The sequence below is a fragment of the Hippocampus guttulatus genome, chromosome 11, assembly GCF_054856545.1.
Source record: "Hippocampus guttulatus isolate MCC_2025c chromosome 11, RoL_Hgut_1.0, whole genome shotgun sequence".
In the NCBI taxonomy this organism is placed as follows: domain Eukaryota; kingdom Metazoa; phylum Chordata; class Actinopteri; order Syngnathiformes; family Syngnathidae; genus Hippocampus; species Hippocampus guttulatus.
The window spans coordinates 6,776,800-6,795,884 of NC_141271.1; the positions used below are offsets into that span (position 1 = coordinate 6,776,800).

A 19,085-nucleotide genomic window follows, 5' to 3' on the forward strand; every position below is an offset into this window, starting at 1 on the left:
TTCAAAATGTACTTACGTTTGGATACAAAGTTTGATCTAAATTGCAATGAATCGCACAACAGACCAAACAATTCAACCTTTGTTCAAATGTACTTTTATTTGTTCAAAGATTATAATGAGTAGTCTGTGATCTCTTTTGGATTCACTTATTGCTCACTTAAAAAGCATACAAAAAAACTGCAGGGCAAAAATAATTCTACACCAATCAGCATGAAAATTCACTTCAAATATGATTAACTTTTTATTGACACAATGCACTGCCACAATGAGAACATTTTGTTGGTGGGAAATAAATAAAATGTTGCAACATTATAATAGGTTTTCCCCTCTTTTATTTGTATTACAGGAGTGTCCAACGTGAGGCCCCACAGATTAATTTTATTATTTTTTTTAATATTGGCTCACATGAAGAAGTACACCCCGGTGTAATAGAAGTGCAAACTTTTGACCTGGCACATGAACTGAGTGTATTCACCCATAATGATCGTGCTTCCTTAAGTGGAGGTCGGGTATCTTTACATATAGAAGAGAAAAGGGGTTCGGCCGATACAGAAAAGACAGCTAGCTACAGGAAACACGCCGTCAGCTGCTTGATGATCCATCGAGCAACAGCTTATCCCTTTTCCCGACGCATCAAAACAATTCGGGAGTGTTCAGTCATCCGTCTGAGCCTAGGATGCCAGACCGAGCAGGAAGCCTCCGACGAAGCCGCTCGTGACCACAATGTTTTTCTTCACAAACTCTGTGGACTGAGAGTGACAGGCATCAGAATTTTTTAGTAGAACCCAAAGCACCACACAAAGGAATCATCATCAACTATAGATGATCAAGCTTGGTTCTTAAGCTTGACCAACATCAATGTTAATCAAATAACTGCAGAAGTTTCCTCAAACAGCGGGGAGCTACACACGCACGCACGCATTTTACATCAATATACAAAGTTGATTCGACAGGTATCAAGCCTTTTTTGTTTTTAATTGAGCGTAAATCTCCAAAAATAAGACTTTAACATGTAGTGTCAAAATAACACTGTGACGACTGACTCATGGTACCAACATATCAGCCGTGGATAACATTGATTTGTTTACTGTGCAAATGCTCACATCATATTGCTAGCGCTGCTATTTTGTTCGAGCTGGACTGCACTCCCCGTGTCTATTTATTACAATTATGCAGTTTCATAATCGCAAGCCTTTACGAAAGGTCACGTTGAAGAAAGTTGCTCGTGCACGACAGCGAGGGGTGCAGCTGTGGTCAAAGACTGGGGGTTGGGGGGAGGGGGGGGGCTCAGTGAAGTGATGCTTTACCCAAATCTTCGTTGGGACTTTAACTCCGCCTAAGTAATGAGATCCCAACAGGGACAGACATTTTTTTTCCTCCTCAATAGAAAACAGTAACATCCATTTCAGGTGTGTTGGGGGGGGGGGGGTCTCCTCTCATAACACTATTACATCATATAAACCTCAATCTGAGTATGAGTATGATTGGGTGTGAGCGTGCTTCATTTTGCAAGTGGACCACATGAATGAATGAGACATTATAAAGCTGATGTGTGACTTGTTCTGTGTGTGTGTGTGTGCGTGTGTGTGTGTTTCAGGAACTCACCCTCTCAACTAATGTGTTCAGTTCTGGACCTGCTTTGTCTGTATTCTTCTTGATCTGCTTCTTGGCTTTATTCACATCCTTCTCAACCCTCTTCCAGTCTACTTGGATGTAGCCACTGTTGTTTGCTATCTAGAGGGCAGACAAGTCAGAAAACACGTGTGGGTGGATCTCAGAATACACAGTCCAGCTGTGTGACAAGTGAGCCCAAAATTGAACGCACTGATCCCTAAAAATGACCCTTTGAATGGTGAAACAATGGCTCTCAGACATGGTCGTTACATTTTTGGATCCCGTGGACACCACAACCGATCGATCAGCTGTTCGCTTCGCAAAGTACATAACGCCTGCAGCTGTACTGTGGGCCTTTCAAGTCCTGCTTAATCACGCCCAAGAATACACAACAAAAAGTGTACGTGCAACTCGCATGAAAATAAATGTATCCATTGACTTCACTGTGCAGCTGTTACCAATTCAACAGGACACCATGCTTGATGCCTAAACTACTCGGTTGTCGCTGAATAAACAAGTTGTTCATTAAACATGTTAACACAGTATTTTAAAGTTCAACCATTGCGCTTCTGAGTCTACTTTCGAAAGTAGAGGAAGCACAATGTTAAGTAGAGTTATGTGGTACCTTGTAAACTGAACATCTAACAACCATAATGGCGTTTTTGCTGCCAGCGTATTGTCACATTGTGAATAGTGTGGAACTCGATTAAACTGTATTGTGTTGTAATTATATTCTGTGAGTTTAGTGGTCACACCTGTTCGTCAGAGTGATGCATTTAAAGGTATAAAAGGCTCTTAATTACATGGTCGTATAAGCATGTCACAAACAGGAAGTCGTCGCGACGGCTATTTTTCACACCTTGAAATACATTCACACAGACAATGATTGATTTGAAAGGGAAAACAATATTGACTCAGGAACTGGGTCAACACACATTATTTCCACGAAAGGCTCAATTAGAACAGGGAATGAATGAATACCTGTAACAAAAGAAGTCCTCCGCCCACAGCAGTGGCAGCAACTTTACCAACTTTCTGGAAGAGATAGCCTGCACACCTGACATGAAACACACACAATTTAATAAGGTTAAGCAGGGTAGATCCAGACCAATAATCAGGACGAAATTGAGCCTGATTATTGCTTTCCACTCAAAGTCAGCAAAGGTGATATTATTGGATGCTGAAAAGATTATACTGAGGAATTATCCTTCTAATAGTGATTTTTCATAGCCCATTTGCTTGTAAAATATACAGGATGGCAATCATGAATGATAAACCTATTCAGTATTTAAAATGGCAATGACTGTACTTGTATATGTGGTCAACCTTTTGGACTTTTTGACTGTGTGGTGGAACTAAACAATAGCCAATTAAGATGTGACCTTGACACAACAGGGGAACAGCCGTTGTGTTGAGTGTAAAATGCATCTCCAAACGATTCACAATAAAAGCAAGTGTTTGCAAGATAATCAAAGTTAGCATGGCTTTTTCCGCCCAAATTAGAACCTGGATAGGCCCTTTCAGTATTTGTTTATGTACCGCCAGTCAATTTTGAAGGTCTGGGCTGACCTAAAAAGCCACATGAAACATTCAATGACATGACATTAAAAAAAAATCACATCAATGTATTGATTACCATCCGCTGACTCCTCCTATGGCAATCTGTGTGGCCACGGAGTATTTTTCTGCTAAAGGTCCGGACGTCTTGCCAAACAGGCGGTTCCACCATCGCTGACGTTTGGCGTACTCTGTCAGATCGACGACCTTGTCATAGATCTCCTCTTCCAGATCTACAAATATGAATAACGTGTTCAAAACATGAGTCAGCACGGCAGGAACCGCCTTTCGTGCTTGAACCAGTCTAAGAGTAACGCTCGCACGACAACAGTCGCAAAGGTTGTTTCAACTTGAATATTTGTGGCGTTACTTGACAACACATGGTGGTGACGTTCCCCCTTGAATGCAAATACCGCGATTCAATAAAGACTCATGCATAATTGACAACATTCTTAACTGAAAATGAAAAGTTATGGTGACAAAACAATGGGTTAGCATCCTTACGACGTACGGCTAAGAAGTTAGCCAACATGGCGTAATCGTACTCCAAAGAGAATGTGTGGATTTTGACAGGATGCAAAATCAGATGACCAAGTCAATCATATACTTATAAACCTTTTCACCCAAAGACGTTTCATGTTCATGTGTATGTGCTAAAAGGGGAAATTGGCTTGACAGGTTGCTTACCCTTGTTGTGCTTCGCCATTTTGGATCCTCAGATGCCTTCACGTCCGTGGTCACTTGGACTACTTTGACATTCAAAGTAAGGGGGCGAAGCGGGGCTGCTTATTTCCCAAATATATTAACTTTGAACAGACTCGCTGAGCTTTAATGGATAACAACATCAATTGATAGTCTAGTGAATTTATGTTGTTAGTCTTTAGCTATTACTTATAACTACCATGTTATCAAAGAAAAGAGCAAAATTTTCCCAAAATTCACAACCACAAGTCCGAATTTCAGGGAAGGAGTCAGATATTACGTCACATAACACCCAGGTGAATTGTGGTTAATGTAGACCTTGTGCGTTGTTTTGTGACAGTTTGTGTGATTCACTCCACGTAATTGAAATGCAACATTTATCCATAGTGTAAAGACAAGTAAAACTTGAACACTAAATGCAGATTGGTAGTTTGGACCATTCTGATAGCGGGGTTCATGACGTCACCGTTTATCTATCCACCAATCGCAAAAACTACAAAGTGGTTGCTAAATCGGAACTCAACTTCCCCTTTTCTCGCCTTTTGATGACAGCTAATCTGACCAATTACACTCCCGAATATAGGATTACGTAATAACAATACAGAGGGCGGAACCAATCGCGGGTGTTTGGGGGATCGAGGGATGGACTTTTTTCTTGCCAAAAGCGCGTTCGCCTGCGTGCTCGCCAAACGTCAAGCAGGGGCAGTCACGTGACGGCACATGCCCGCATCTGATTGGACAAGGCGCCCAGAGGGCGTGCCGACAGCGGCGGCGTGCGTTTGCCAGTGTGACACAATTACAACAACTTTGAGCCGATGGTTGGGGAAGTTTACGATATTATCAAATTACACCCTGTCGTAAAAAAAGCCAACGTTGCATCCACACTATGCACACATCGGCGCCGGGGATCACGCTGTTAAAATGAAGCGGGTGGAAGCTAACTTGAAGGGTTCGTTTCCTTGAGGATTTGGAAAGAAAAACACGCTACGCCCCGCGCGAGTTGCTGCGAACAAGGTGTGCAACTCTTCCGTTGCTCGTGTCGTCTCGTCAGCTGGGCTCAGACCCCGTTGCTGTTTCAACTTGCCCACCATGAAATCGTGCGGAGTGTCGCTCGTCGCTGCCGCCGTCGCCTCCTCTTCGGCTGCTGCGCGGAGTCTGAGCGCCGCCGCTAATGACGAGGAGAAAATGGCGTCGGCAAAAGCGAGTGAAACCGAGGAGGACTTTCCGACGCTTACGACACAAGAGAAAGAGAGCCTGCTCGCAATTGACAGGTTGGAACTAGTGTGGTGTTTACATTTTTTGCTGTTGTTGTGGAAAATACCTTCTTCGTTCCTTGTGCATGTGTTTTACGCAGTTTGTAACAACACAACACGAATGCCCCCTCAAGTAATACGGAACCGCCTGTGTTGTGTGTCCTCTACTTGCAGTTCACTGTTTGGATTTCATAGGCTTCAAGAAGATGGCGCCAGAACGAAGGCCTTACTGTTAAAGGTATGCCACCACAGTGTAACATCACGGTCGCCTCTTTTTCATTATTTCCTCTCGTTAGTAGTGCACATCCCCTCCCGAGATAAAGTGGCAGCGACCTCTCAACACCACTCGTTTCTAACGCAGCTAATGTTGTTAGCATCGACGTGCACAGTCGTGAATTTGTCCAACTTTGACTATTAAATGCCTATTTTGATCACCCCACGCATGCATTCGTCATAATGTGTATTCCCACACAACGCAATTACTATAAAAGACCGAATATGTTTTTATTGACGCCACGTTTAATAGTGTCACAATCCCGAACTAGCGAACGAGGCGTAATATGAATCTTCACATTTAAATGTCATTCATCGTGGCATCCAAAGCGATATAATGTTTCTTTTGCGACACATATTTTAATTAAGAGGGACAAACATGTTCGGCAAACGTAAAACCCACAGCCAACAATTCGCTTGTTATTAGATTAGAAATCATCCAACGCTTGCTACTTGGCTGCAAAGTGCAGAACCATTATGATGAAAAGCCTTCAAATGTAAATGTGCCTGAAAATTACAAAATCAAATAAAAGTTACACGCAAAGTTGACAGTTCTCAGCTCATTTTGGTTGGTGCGTCAGCTAACTAATGCTAGCGTGTAGCCGCTACCGGTGTGTAGCGCATTTCTGCCTTCTTAACACACGCGCTGAGTCGACATGATAAACAGAACAGAAATATATACAGGTAGCTCATGCAATTTTGAACGTATTACCAAAAGTAAAGGTCTTATGTGAGGAGGCAAGACGGAGGTGATGGCATGAATATACTTGGCGAACGTTCCAAGCTAACTAGCCTCGCTAGCAGGGCTAATCACGTTAGCGAATAAAGAGATGAGATCGTGATATTAAGTTTATCATGAAAAAATCTCGATGAACGCACGAATCAGTGGCGTGCAGTTTGAACGGCGTGGTGCAGTTTTGTGTACCCTAAACTATGTTAGTCCAGGCTGGGCTGCCTTGACCCGATGTTGCTTTCAACATGTGGTTTGTGGGCGTCTGTTTGGAGGATGAGCTGAGATAATATTGTTTTGATACCAATCTGCATTCACGATTGTGATGTCTGTGCTTCTATTTAAATGAATGGAAAGGCCATTAATCTGTTCCAGTTTTCAGTGTTAAATAAAACCCCTGTTCTGCTTGAACAGTTGAACATAATATAACGGCAGTTGAACATAATATGAAGGCAAACTTGTTTTATAAAGTTCAATTACTGTTTGTATTCCTGTGTTTAATTCCTGTGTGCATGTTTGGCCTAGTGAGGGCTGTCAAGAGCTTGAGTCTGCGTTGCTCCTTGTGATTTTTCTAATTTTGTATTTGTGTGTTTGACGGTTTGTCTCATGCAAAAAATGGCTGAAAGTGCAGACAAGTCCATTGGCGACTATGGCTGCCATCGCCCCCATCGCCCCCATGGCTCCCATTGTTTCCCCTCAATTCACTTGAGTGGTGTCGTAACTCAAATGTTGGCTTGCAAAGCATAAAATTGACCAAGGCTATATGCACACTGCAGGGTGTGACCCCCAATTCAGATTTTTTTTTTTTTGTTAAATCTTTTTATGTAGTTGCTCAAATTGCAAACACAAATGTGACCTACAGTGTGAATGGAACATTTTCATGATGTGATGCACAAAGCACGTGTGACGTGCTACATCACATGGCACATTGTTTACAGAGGTGAACATGGTCCCTCGTGTAGGGGCTCGTTTTGTCATCTATCACTAGTGTCGTAAGGCCAGAGGAGGTACATCTAATTTGGGGATCTGAGGCGACACGCCTTGATCTGCATTATAATTAATGAGCTCCACAACATAAGTGTTTTTTTCGGGGTTTAATGAACGATGACTTGGTCTACAGTCACACATGTGCAACTCATATCTGATTTTGTCATGCAGGGTAAACAGTAAAATTCCTATTTTTTAAAATCTGACCAGTGTCTCTTTCGTAAGTTGATATAAATCAAATGTATCTCAAGCATCTGCAGTATGAACGCGTAGCCGCACACATACGACTTATTCGTCATCAAAAGCCCAATATTTCAGGTGGGGAGGAGTGCTTGGAAGGGAGACCAATGATAATTGTCCGTGAATCTGCAACGTTGTTTTGAGAAACAGTTGTGTTGTTGTCTTAATATTTTATGTGAATTTAATCCGACTTGAAACATAAAGCATAAAGTGACATTTGTGGCGACATCAGTAATTCAGCCATGACAACGCTTTATTTAATTCGCAGGGCAATGGCGTGATATCACCTTTTTGGTGACGCCTCAAATACTACATGGGGGTTATCCTTCATAATTTGTACCCCCGATGGTCCTTTACCCCTGAAAAATCATACAGGACCAAAATAAAAAAATGAGGAGCAAAATGGGAGAATACAGAAAGAAAAGTCTTGGCCCATTCCACTTTGCACAATCTTTCAAAATCATCCGGCGATTTGGCCCCTCTCCTCTGCACTCTCCTGTTTAGCTCATTCTACTGGTGGTTGATGTCTGAGGACCAAGATGGTCATGGAAGGAGCTGGATTCTGTGTCTGCTGAACCATTTCTACATTTTAAAACATCCATCCTAGGGTTGCCAATAATTATGAATAATAATAGCCGTGATTTCAATCTCAATCAAAATAATTGTGATTATTATTTTTTCCATTATCGTCCAGCCCTAAGCACCTCTTGACACTACCCCGCACAAAACAACCCCCGCAGCTACTTACACAGTGTCCATTCTCAGTTTTATTTTAATTTATTTATTTTTTTGTCACATGAGGCCAGTTCACTGACGAGCTTCATCAGGCAGTATTGCACATAAGTCCATGGCAGTGCATCCTGTGTGAGGCGCAGGAGATGTCGCTCCATGGCCAAACCTCTCGTCATTTGCCAGTGATGGTGGGAGTCGATCGCCAAACAGAGATGGCTGTATTTATGGCACTCATTCCCCATGCTCATAAAACTCAACTCGGGATTCTTATTTTCGCTCAACTATATCCTCTGTATTCGCTTCTGCACAGGTGCGTACCGCTAAGCACACAGATCTCCGCATTTCAGGCAACTCGCATGCTCTAACAGCAAATGACTGATGAATATTTAGGATAAGGCCCGACTTGGGCAGTTTCATTGGTCCACTTTGGTAAGTTTGGTACTTTCATTGGTCAGATGTGACAAGACTATGGGTAAATCTATTGGTGGCCTGAAGCTCATCAATAAAAATTGATGAACAAACCACATCACAGAGTGGGGAAAAAAGTAGCAGCTTATGGTCCAGAAAATCCGGTGATTGTTCGGGATGCTCCAATCGATCGATGGCCGGTAATTATCAGTCGATATTTGTGAAAACGTGTCATCAACGAATCTTCAATCTTTAACGAATATTCAATCCACATGCACAGGCTTTGACTTCTATGGGAATGAGTTTCACCACCGGCGGAAGGCTAGCATTAGCATTAGCATCTCACTTTCTTCCATCCATCCCTCCCTCCATACATATCTAATTAATTCAACATAAAGGGTCGTGGCCTCCACTCCTTGAACCCTGGGATCTCGGAAACTACTGGGTCAGTCTTCACAAAACGGTTATTGTTGGAAAGTTAATTCAACAACAAATCCAAATTTGCAGTCATTTAAAAAAAATTGCTGCACAAATTGACCTTTTGACCAATAATTTGACCTTGAGGTTCATGTGACCATCACACATTTGAAATATATCGGTAATCTTTTTTTTTTGTTTAGAAGCAATAAGGAGTTTAAATACATATTCATTGAATATTCATATCATATAAATTGAAAGTTTAATATTTCGGGAATGATAATTGCAAACCCGAGGGTATGGATACCTTGGCCCCTGTTGCTGCTAAACAATAAAATGTACATGCAACTTTTATGTTTCATATAACAATTGAGAAATGACATTTCATGATTACAAGGTCAAATTATTGGTCAAAGGGTCAAGTTTTGCACCAATCTTATAAATGATTACAGATTGGGACTCCTTATTAATACCCTTTCCAAAAATACGCTTATTGTCAAAATTGGCCCAGTAGTTCTTGAGTTATAAGGGTTCTTAATCAAAATTATTTGGCTGTAGCTCCTAAACCCCTCCTCTGATTGACCTGAAATATGAGATTGAGTGGTGTGCCATCACTATCAACAAGTACAGCAAGTTTCATTAAAATCTACATCCGCTTGGTTCAACCTACCGGGTGATTTGGTATGGAATGACCCTGACACTTTCATGCTGCAGATTAAGCAGGCTTAATGTAATCATAGCTGGTTAATTGTCATAACTGAGAATATTTTAAATGTTTCTACATAAGTATAATTTTAAAGTTATTCAGTTTTAATAATGCCCTTAGATACAGTTCACCTATTGGATGATGATGCTCATTTCAGGTTGCAAATTATTGGTCAAAGTCAGTATTCAATTCCATGTCTTTGCCATATGCATATCTTGCACAGGCCATTATCACAATATTTTGTTTGATATGTTGTGCAGTCCTAGTAAAAAGTAGGAATACTGAAATACTGCTCTTCACTCAGTTTAGTCACACATGTTACTCGGTTAGAAATCTATATGTGTTTAATTGAACATGAAGCTGATATACAGTACTTGCACGGTGCCGTGACTTTTTCTGTTGGATGAATGGCTACAGTCGTATACACGGGGTGATTGTACCTTTTGCCATCCAGTGGAAGAGCAGACACGTTTTCTGCCTGTCATTAACGCCACTATTCACCATATATATAATTTATTAATTCAATTAATAAGAAGAGTAATCAAAAATTTAGAAAATACAACTTCAATATTAATAATTAGGGATGTAATTGTTTTTTTTTTTTTCAACAAGTGATAGAAATAAATTCCAGTTTCTCAAGATGAATACCTATGACTTATACATTTTTTAAATTTATAATGTTAACAGTTGTGTGAACACCTGGAGTGAAGAAGTCCCAGTACTCTGATTTGTCCCAACCAAATACAACTTTACTATTATAACAAAAATCATAAACAGATCTGTTTCTAGAATTACAGGTTTATTAGATTTTTGAACAAAATACTTTGTTTTGGGTGGCTTATTAAATGTAAACCCTAGACATTATTCTGTACATAATGAAAAGATAAAGTAAATGTCGATATGGAATGGCATGTGCACACAAATGAGTACAGATAGACAAACGTACAGTTTGGCTGAACATGCAAGTGCGTGAAATTGTACATTGATCACCTTCTAGTTTTTTTTTTTTACTTTCTTGAAAGAACTGCTCCATGTCAGTCTGCTGGATACACATGGGAGATACAAATTCAATAAAATAAAGGCTTCTAGGAGACTCTTGGTTAAGGCTTCATAACGTGCACTGAAAAGTACTGCAGGCTGAAAATGTGCATTGTAAAAAAAATGAATACAGTCACTTATAGGATTGCACGATAAATATTAGACCGACATTGGGGGAAAAAAGTCACTTGTATCGATCTGATATCGGCAAATTAGGTAGATCTTGAAAGGCGCCTGAAATACAGTAATGTTGGTCTGGTTACTGTCAATTTAAGAGTTCAAGCCTCTGCTGCACGACGTAGGAGGTAATACGGCGCCGCTGCACGGGACTTCAGAAGTACCAGTGAGTCATTTGTTAACACAGCTTTCGTTTTCCCAGACTGGTTTATTTGAACAAGGGCTCGAGGCAGAATGAGGAGGGATGATGTTGAAAAAATAAGTGCCACAACTACGAATAAATTGTTTTATATACTTCACAGACGTGGAGCAGAGGTCACCAACGTGGTGCCCGCGGGCACCAGGTAGCCCTCAAGGACCAGGAGTAGCCTGATTGACTGTTCTAAAAATAGCTTACCGGCGATGGGACATTTTCTAGAATGGTGTTGAAGTGATTGTTTGAGAATGTAAACACTGGCAGAGATTTCTAGAAATAAAGTATTGCCTGTTGGTATTTGTGTGTTCCAAATTGTCGTGGGATATCATTAACATGATCAGTGTCTTCACATAATTGAATATCATGAATTATTAATGACACACGATTAACAGTAGTTCATCAAACTTATTTCAGAAGTGCGTATCAAACCTTTAACCTTTCGCATTGATCAGTACCCAATTAGTAGCTTTCAGTTTCAAAAATGTTGGTGACCCCTGCTGTTGATTTTATAGAGATCCAAAGGCATAAATACCCGACTAATATAACACTATTAACGAACGTTGATGATACTCAAGTAGAGCTGCCAAGACTACGTCGACTAGCCAAGACTATGTCGATGATCACAATCATCGACAATTAATTTAATAGTGTATGTTATTTATGTACTGTATGTATTTATTTATTTGTTTTTCTCTCGAAACCTACTTGCCTTCCGCCTCTCCCTCTAGTTGTATGTCTGTGAAGCACATGTGCACTTGTGGTAATCCAGTTTATCCATCAAGTAAACAGAAGCATTGTGTGTGATGCGGTGTCATGGCTAACTGGTGTAACAGAGTCCAAAAGTCATGACTCATTTCCCCCAAAATACATAATATGATGCAAACCTGCCTTTCAGACTGTGATGCCTGATCTGAAAAGGATGCACATTCTGGCTGATGTCTGATTACATACATAGGAGGAGACTCTGTGCTCGGTGGTTGCGCCTTCTCGGCAGCATGGGTATACCAGCACTGTTTTTGACTGGGAGGAATGTCGGCGCCATTTCACTGTCGTTGCTGGACTGTCCCGGGGCGCTTGTGTCTTGCGCCTGTAATGGGCAGCATTTTTCACAGCCCCGCTTTGTTCAGCGGAGAGATCGGTGCTGTTGAACGGTCTGCGATTGGATGGATGTAAGGCTTGAGCAGCCGACGATGAGAAGAAAGGAGCGTTAGCGCGGAGCGTTGATGCGGATTTGGAACTGGGAGTTGCGGCTTGGAGTTTGAAGCGGATTATGTGGGACAGGAGAAATGAACTAATCTCTTTTCGTCAATGGACGCTACAGCTTTGTGTTTGCTTTCAAAACTTAGCTTGTAGCAGACGTGTGCACATTTTCAGCATGACGTCTCTGATCCACTGGTGAAAGGACACTTTGATCCTCTCCTCTTTCATCTATAACTGCTTCAGACAACAAAGTGTATGCAGAAAAGTGGTGAAGATTGCACGACTGTCTGTGTCCTATGTGTTGTGTTGTGTTATTTTTGTTATTTTGACTTCAAAATGGCGCCGCGTGAGTGGCTGCCTTTCCAGCAGCTCCTATATTTTGTTGTTCTACTTCTTCCTTTCATAACTTTGCTGCTGTGAATTGGGAATTTCTCCATTGCGAGACTAATAAAGGTTTTCTTATCTTATCTTACCTGACCTCGGGACAGACGATAGAAAATTGTCTATCCTGAAACAAAAAATCATATCGTGTCTATCGTCCTTTGACATGCGCCTTGGCACTTTCAGCAATGTGCAAGCAGTAAGAGCGATCGGCAGCGCTTGATTCGCTGAGCGAAAGCTTTCACTTAACATTCTTATGTCACACAACTGCCACCAGGTAGGAGACAGACTTCATGGCGGCAACTAAGATACATTTCTTACAAGTATCATTCTCATGAAGGGATTACTAGCAGTAATTAACAGAGGAAAGATGCAGAAGCCATGCTAATTACTAAGTTAACCTAACTTGAAAGTACGGATTTAAGTGATTGGGTGACTTCACAGAGGTTTCACTGGACCCGTGTTAAAGTGGAGTGTATCCAACATTGACAACAAAATAGCAGCCTGTTCAATAAAAGTATGGAGAGGAATTGATACAAAATAATACTAAACACACCGCTAAACAAGAAATGATTTTTTCGCGTCCCGTACGTCAGCTGGGAGTAGTGGCCTAGAAAATTAAAAGTACATCAACAAGGAAGATGAGTGATCACACTGCCACCACCATGCCTCACTGTTGGCATAATGTTCTTTTGATCAAATGCTGTCCCATCTTTATGCCAGGAGTAACGGGCCGTACACCGTCCAAAAAGTTCAATTTTTGTCTCGTCAGTCCACAGAACGTTTCTCCAAAAGTCTTGTGGACCATCAAAATGTTTGGCAAATGTGAGGCAAGCCTTTGTATTCTTTGCTGACAGCAGGGGTTTTCACCTGGGAACTCTCTCATGGATGCCATTTTTGGCAAATGTCTGATGGTAGAGTCATGGACACACTTTAACTGAAGCCTGCTGGTCTTTAGATGTTGTAGGTTCTTTTGTGACCTTCTGGATGAGTGGGTGTCACACTCTTGTACCCCTTTCCCACTGCCGCAAAAACACGGGTAAACACGCTTTTTTGGGCAGTGGGAAAGGCTCACTGGCCAGTGCCGATCCATGTCCACCAGCATGCCATCAGAGGCAGGTTGTGATCGCCTCGGATCGCCTCCGCTTGCAGTGTGAAAGCCTAACATGGGACTTCCCGATAATTACGTGATGACATACTGTAGGGCGGTACGTGATGAGTCATAACATCGCGCGACATCGGCCTCGTATATAGCACGCCCCCACGACAAAGCTAGGAGATCGCCCCTTAAGCTGTTGTCTCAGTAGTAGCAAAGAGGTGATCCTCCGCTGTTTTTCGGCCATTTTTAGGACGGTAAAAAGCATGATAAAAGAAAGAACACTCGCTTCCATATTGCTTTGTTTACCATCAAGAAATCTGTCGCACTATCATCGACGCAATCACAGCGTGGTGATGTAACCAGACGCAAAGTGATGGGAGAGGGTGGTGGTGGGGGGGGGTGCAGAATCGCCTTCTGTTGGTCAATGGGAAAGGGACAATATGCCAATTGGTTGCGTGTCGCCACGGATCACTACTACCCGCGAATTTCAGTGGGAAAGGGGTATTGGAGTAATTTTAGTTGGTCGTCCACTCCTGGCAAGGTTTGCAGCTATTCCCACTTTTCTCCGTTTGTGGATAATGGCCGTGACAATGGCTGGCTGGAGTCCCAAAGCCTTGGAAATGGCTTTGTAACCTTTTCCAGACTGATGGATTTCAGTCACTTTTTTTCTCATTTTTTCTTGAAATGTTTTTGGATTGTGGCATGATGCATTGGTTATTGTGATCTTATAGCCTACTTTACGTTCTCGGACAGATTCAATCTACGTGATTTTTTGATTCAACAAGTATGGTGGTCATCAGGTTTGGGTGTGGCTTGTGAAATTAAACTCACCTTTCCCAAATTTGTTAGTCACAGTGACTTTCAGATTTAACAAGGGGGGCAATTCCATTTTAGGGTTAGAAAGGTTAATTATTTTGTGCTTTAATAAATTGAATTGTCATTTGAAAACTGCATTTTATATTTCCTTGGATTGTTTCTGAGTGATATTAAATTTGGTTTGATGATGTGAGACCCTTGTGTGTGATAGATATGCAAAAAACGAAAACAAGAGGGGGCACATACTTTTTCACGGCACAGTCTCTCAAGGCACCTTTGTATTATGGTAGAATAGTGGTGAGACGTGGTGCACAGTTTGCTGACATACTGTACGTAGTTGAAATTGCGTCACTATTATGACCGTCAGTCTAATTTCTTGGTCACAATTGTAGTTTGGTCCACTAACACGAAAAATGCTTTTTCTCCTATCTAGGCTGTTAGCTGCTATAACAACCTCATCCCGAAAGCTGAAGGGAAAGTAGATCCTGATATTTTTTGTCAACTTGGCCATTTCCACCTCCTGTTGGAGGACTATCCAAAAGGTTTGTTGTTTGTGTAATGTTTTGGACAACCTGCTTTTCTTTCCATTGACCATTGTGAAGTTGCATCTGTCTTTTTTTCTCAGCATTATCTGCATACCAGCGGTACTTCAGTTTACAGCCGGACTATTGGAAGGTGAGTGTCCAGATATGCCAGTATTTTGTTTTTCATGAGCGCGGACTCCGCTTGGATTATGGACATAACGCAGCACAAGCTGCCACCTGGGCCAGGGATGGTGAAGGTTTTAGAGGAAGCACAGATCCTCCCTCGGGCAGTTCAACTCAGTTCCTACTTCTTGCTCGTTAAAAATACTCGACATGACATTGATTTTTTAAATCTCTTAAGTGGCGTGTCCCAACTCACAACTGTAAATCAGTCCTTGTCCTGGACATCTAGAACCCCGGTGTGGCTGAATTATTACCGTCACCACGAATGCTCACTTTTATGCTTTTTGTTTCAAGTGAAACCAAATGGCACTAATTTAAATTAAAAGAAAGTTTTGTTTGTATTCCCCCCCAGAATGCTGCCTTTTTATACGGGCTCGGCTTGGTCTACTTCCATTACAATGCATTTCAGTGGTAAGTACGAACTAATGTTTTTCTTTTTCTATATGAACCTGTGAACAAGTGGATTTTCGCCAGTGCGGGAGTGTAATCCTGCAAATAAATCTTGCCATATGAATATGTCTGGTCGGGCCAATCATCATCTTTTGAAGCAACGCGTTAGCCAGTTTCAACATGATGAAATAAATTGCTTGCCACAAAGAAATTAGCATGTACACAATCATAGTAGTGTCAAAGTTATGGATAACATGTTGACAGGGTTCGGCATTAATGATGGCCTAATGGGCCCGAAAATCTTCTGAGGAAAATTACTCCAAATTATGGTACATTTTCGGTTTCGGGCCGTAATTTCAATGATTTTCGAAAACAAGAAAAAAGAGACACTTTTTATTGGCTGGAAACCTACTGGGACTGTGTCTCGTCAGCAGTTAGAGGGCACATTCATTTTCTCTGATTAACCCGCTTTTGAAAAGTAGTCCCGTCGGCTGCTAGCCACTAGCTGTTAACGCAGGTGAGCAGGGACTGTATTACTATTAATTAATGAATTTTAATCAATGACAGCGTGATTAATTTGCAATATTTTTTTGTGTGTTAAGGATAAGCGGTCAGATAATGGATTAATGGAAATTAGTAATTGAACATGATCTCAGGATTGTGTTATGTTGACGTTGGAGCAGTCAGTATGTGATGGAAATGTAAGGTACCATATTTTCACAACCAGAAGGCGCACTGAAGTCTTACATTTTCTCCAAAATGGACGAAGCGCCCAATAATTTGGGTTGCCTTGTGCATTCACTTTAGTTGCAAAATCTGTGAATACTGTTGTGTGACTTTGATGATGAGGGGTCCGCTTGACTGACTGTTGTGCCGACACGCTGCTTATATAGAGGAAAGGCGTAACTGAGGACAGCATGTGGATATTTGATGAATATTTACTGGTTCTCTGGTTTTCTTCGAAAATAAAATGAACAGGGACTGGCTGATTCGCGTCACATTTTCACAAATTTGTCGCGAGAGTGAAGACCTAAACACGTCAGCGTCTGTGAGTAGATGCAATGTTCTAAATGTATACGTTTTTAGAATAAATACTTATTAGATTACATTTGAAAACATCAGATAAAGAATACCTGCACTTTTAAAATAAAACAGGGTTTTGATATTTTGGGTTTATTTTTCCTGTAATGCATTGCTGTGGCATCTGATCGGGACTCTATCAGTAGATACTCAAGTGACTTACTCAGGCCCATGTGCAAAAAAAAAAAAAAAAGATTGGGGCCATCCCTGTTTTTCAGACAGCGACACGTGGCGAGAGCAATGAGTGATATTGAATCTTCCCAGCCCTTTCCTGCCATCCCATGAATTTACCATGTACATGGGTACCATCCCAGCTCTCTTACAGCTCTAATACTTCATCTGATGGTAGAATATTAGTGGAATGCTTGCCGCCTCCACCCCACTACATCATTGTGTGTCCTTGAAAAGCCCATGTAAAAGGGGCTATTGTTGCGTCTCACTGTTCTGTGAAGACCAAGTTGAGGCGATGGGATGTTATTGCAGTAATTGCTAGGACGGTAACAGTAGCAATGGCGACAACGTTACTATTTGCATGTTTGGATTGTGTGAATGTGAGAGTTGAATTTCATAGTTCTGGAGATAAGCGGTCTTCTTTTTGTAATTGTGCAAATCATCCCATACAATGAATGACTGACAAATATCAGAAAGCTGTAGCTGAATCTTGCAATGTGACCATAACCCTCGTTCCTCTTTTAGCTGCAGTCTTGTCTCGCACTTGGTGACACTACTGAGCTTTCCCAAGCATTCTCTTCAGGCTCTGCCAGCGTGGGAGGAGAGGGCGATAGCGGAGCAAAGCGATGGAAGAGAGGGAGGGTCCGTGAAGAGGAGGTGGAGGGAATGGGAGCAATGAGTTCAAAGTGTGTGCGTGCGTGTGTATGTGTGTGTGTGCGCCTGCGTGCGTGCGAATTGCCTAAGAAGGGTTTCCAGCTAACATGCCGTTGTTGTTGTTACAGCGACAAATGCAAGGAGGTTTATTTGTAAGCTGCAGTACGTTTCTCCTTTGGTGTGTGTTTTGTTAGTGTGAGGATAATAGATGAAACACGCCAGAAATACAGCTCTTTCTTTTTTTTTTTTTAACCTTAAGGACCATTGCTGTGACAAAAGTTAGATTGGGTCATTTTAAAGGGACCCTTGATTGGGCTGGACATTGGCACTTATGTTAAAAGGTTGCATGCCCTATAAAAATGGTGTAAGCTTTAAAATTCACCCCGTGAAAAACTCAGAAGTGATTTATGGAAGGTTGTTGTTTTTGTAAGGCTTTCAGCCCATTTCAGAGTGCCCAAAAATTTGAGAGAGACTGCTTGATTGACACAGGAGCCTGAAGATGGCAGTGAAGGGACAATGGCAGAATTTTGCTATTTGGTTCGTGGCTTACTTTGTCCGCATTCTGTTGTTTTGGAATTAATTTTGAGCATTTACACAAATATGCATTGTGGCTGGGTGCAGCAAGAAAAGGAGGTCTCAGCCTGTTTAAAATCTGGAATGAAATTGACTTGCACAAACTGTGATGGAACAAACACGACGAGTAATTTGCAGTGCACATTCTAAAGAGGAAGTCAACCCCAACATTTTCTTTACAGTAATATTTTTTATGTGCCTCCACTTGTCTCAACACTATTTTCTGATTTATATTGCATCTGTGGAATATTAATTGAGCAGCAAAATGCACCCATTTTCAGCCATCTTTGGTGACGGCCATTTTGCTACTTGCTGTTGACTGAAAATGACATCACAGTTGCTCAGGACTCGGGTACCAACCAATCATGATTCACCTTTTTTCTGAAGCTGCGGCCATTTTGCCACTTGCTGTTGACTGAAAATGACTTCACAGTTGCTCAGAACTCAGAGAACAGCCAATCAGCCATGATTCGTGAGGTACAGGGACTGGGCCGGCCCGTAAATAGCAAAAATATGCATACTTAGTACAGGAAGATAAACGCCGGATCTCTTTGTAAATTTGTCTTCAGTGTGTAAAATGGCTGCCGGCTTGTTGATCAATCTCCCACTTTTCATATACATCAGCATGTCATGGCATTGTTATAAGCCTCTCACCTCAGGGATTTGGACCTTAAATCCAGTCACTTATCCAGACAGACAGTGCTGACATCATGAGGTCTTAATGCCTAAACGGTGTTCAAAATCATTCGTCATGTGTAGTATTTCTTAATCCGCCCCCCAAATGGTCTATGCAATTGACACTAAATACATTTGTTAATCAACAACATTGTTCTATAATAATCTGAATTTTATTTTCATCAAAATTACAGATGACCGTCAACAGTATTTTTCTGACAATGATCAAAATAACATATTCTAAATTATACACAATAGCCAAACTAACAAAATAACAATGGATTGCATTTGAATTGCAGTATTCCTCTG

The 19,085-nt window shown here is 41.4% G+C and overlaps 2 protein-coding genes across 5 annotated transcripts in view; one reads left to right on the top strand and one right to left on the bottom strand.

Moving 5' to 3' along the window:
- Positions 1–77: 77 nt before the first annotated feature.
- Positions 78–5,051, bottom strand: fundc1 (FUN14 domain containing 1). Of its 2 annotated transcripts, none has more exons than XM_086123131.1 (6): positions 4,962–5,051; positions 3,859–3,920; positions 3,251–3,404; positions 2,596–2,671; positions 1,606–1,734; positions 78–749 (listed from the first exon to the last, which is right to left on the bottom strand). In XM_086123131.1, exons 2-6 carry the CDS (start codon positions 3,875–3,877, stop codon positions 672–674), a joined length of 456 nt encoding a protein of 151 aa, XP_085979257.1. In that variant the 5' UTR covers positions 3,878–3,920; positions 4,962–5,051; the 3' UTR covers positions 78–671. The 2 variants fall into 2 exon arrangements, with proteins under 2 accessions (XP_085979257.1, XP_085979258.1); XM_086123132.1 differs by having other exon boundaries at positions 3,859–3,917; positions 4,962–4,979.
- kdm6a (lysine (K)-specific demethylase 6A) overlaps positions 4,671–19,085 on the top strand; it is a 49,257-nt gene continuing 34,842 nt past the window's right edge. For all 3 annotated transcript variants that reach the window (XM_086123127.1, XM_086123128.1, XM_086123129.1), the window contains exons 1-5: positions 4,671–5,144; positions 5,301–5,364; positions 14,960–15,068; positions 15,152–15,201; positions 15,586–15,644. In XM_086123127.1, the coding sequence (XP_085979253.1) occupies positions 4,963–5,144; positions 5,301–5,364; positions 14,960–15,068; positions 15,152–15,201; positions 15,586–15,644 (464 nt within the window). In that variant the 5' untranslated portion in view covers positions 4,671–4,962. The remainder of the gene's footprint in view (positions 5,145–5,300; positions 5,365–14,959; positions 15,069–15,151; positions 15,202–15,585; positions 15,645–19,085) is intronic.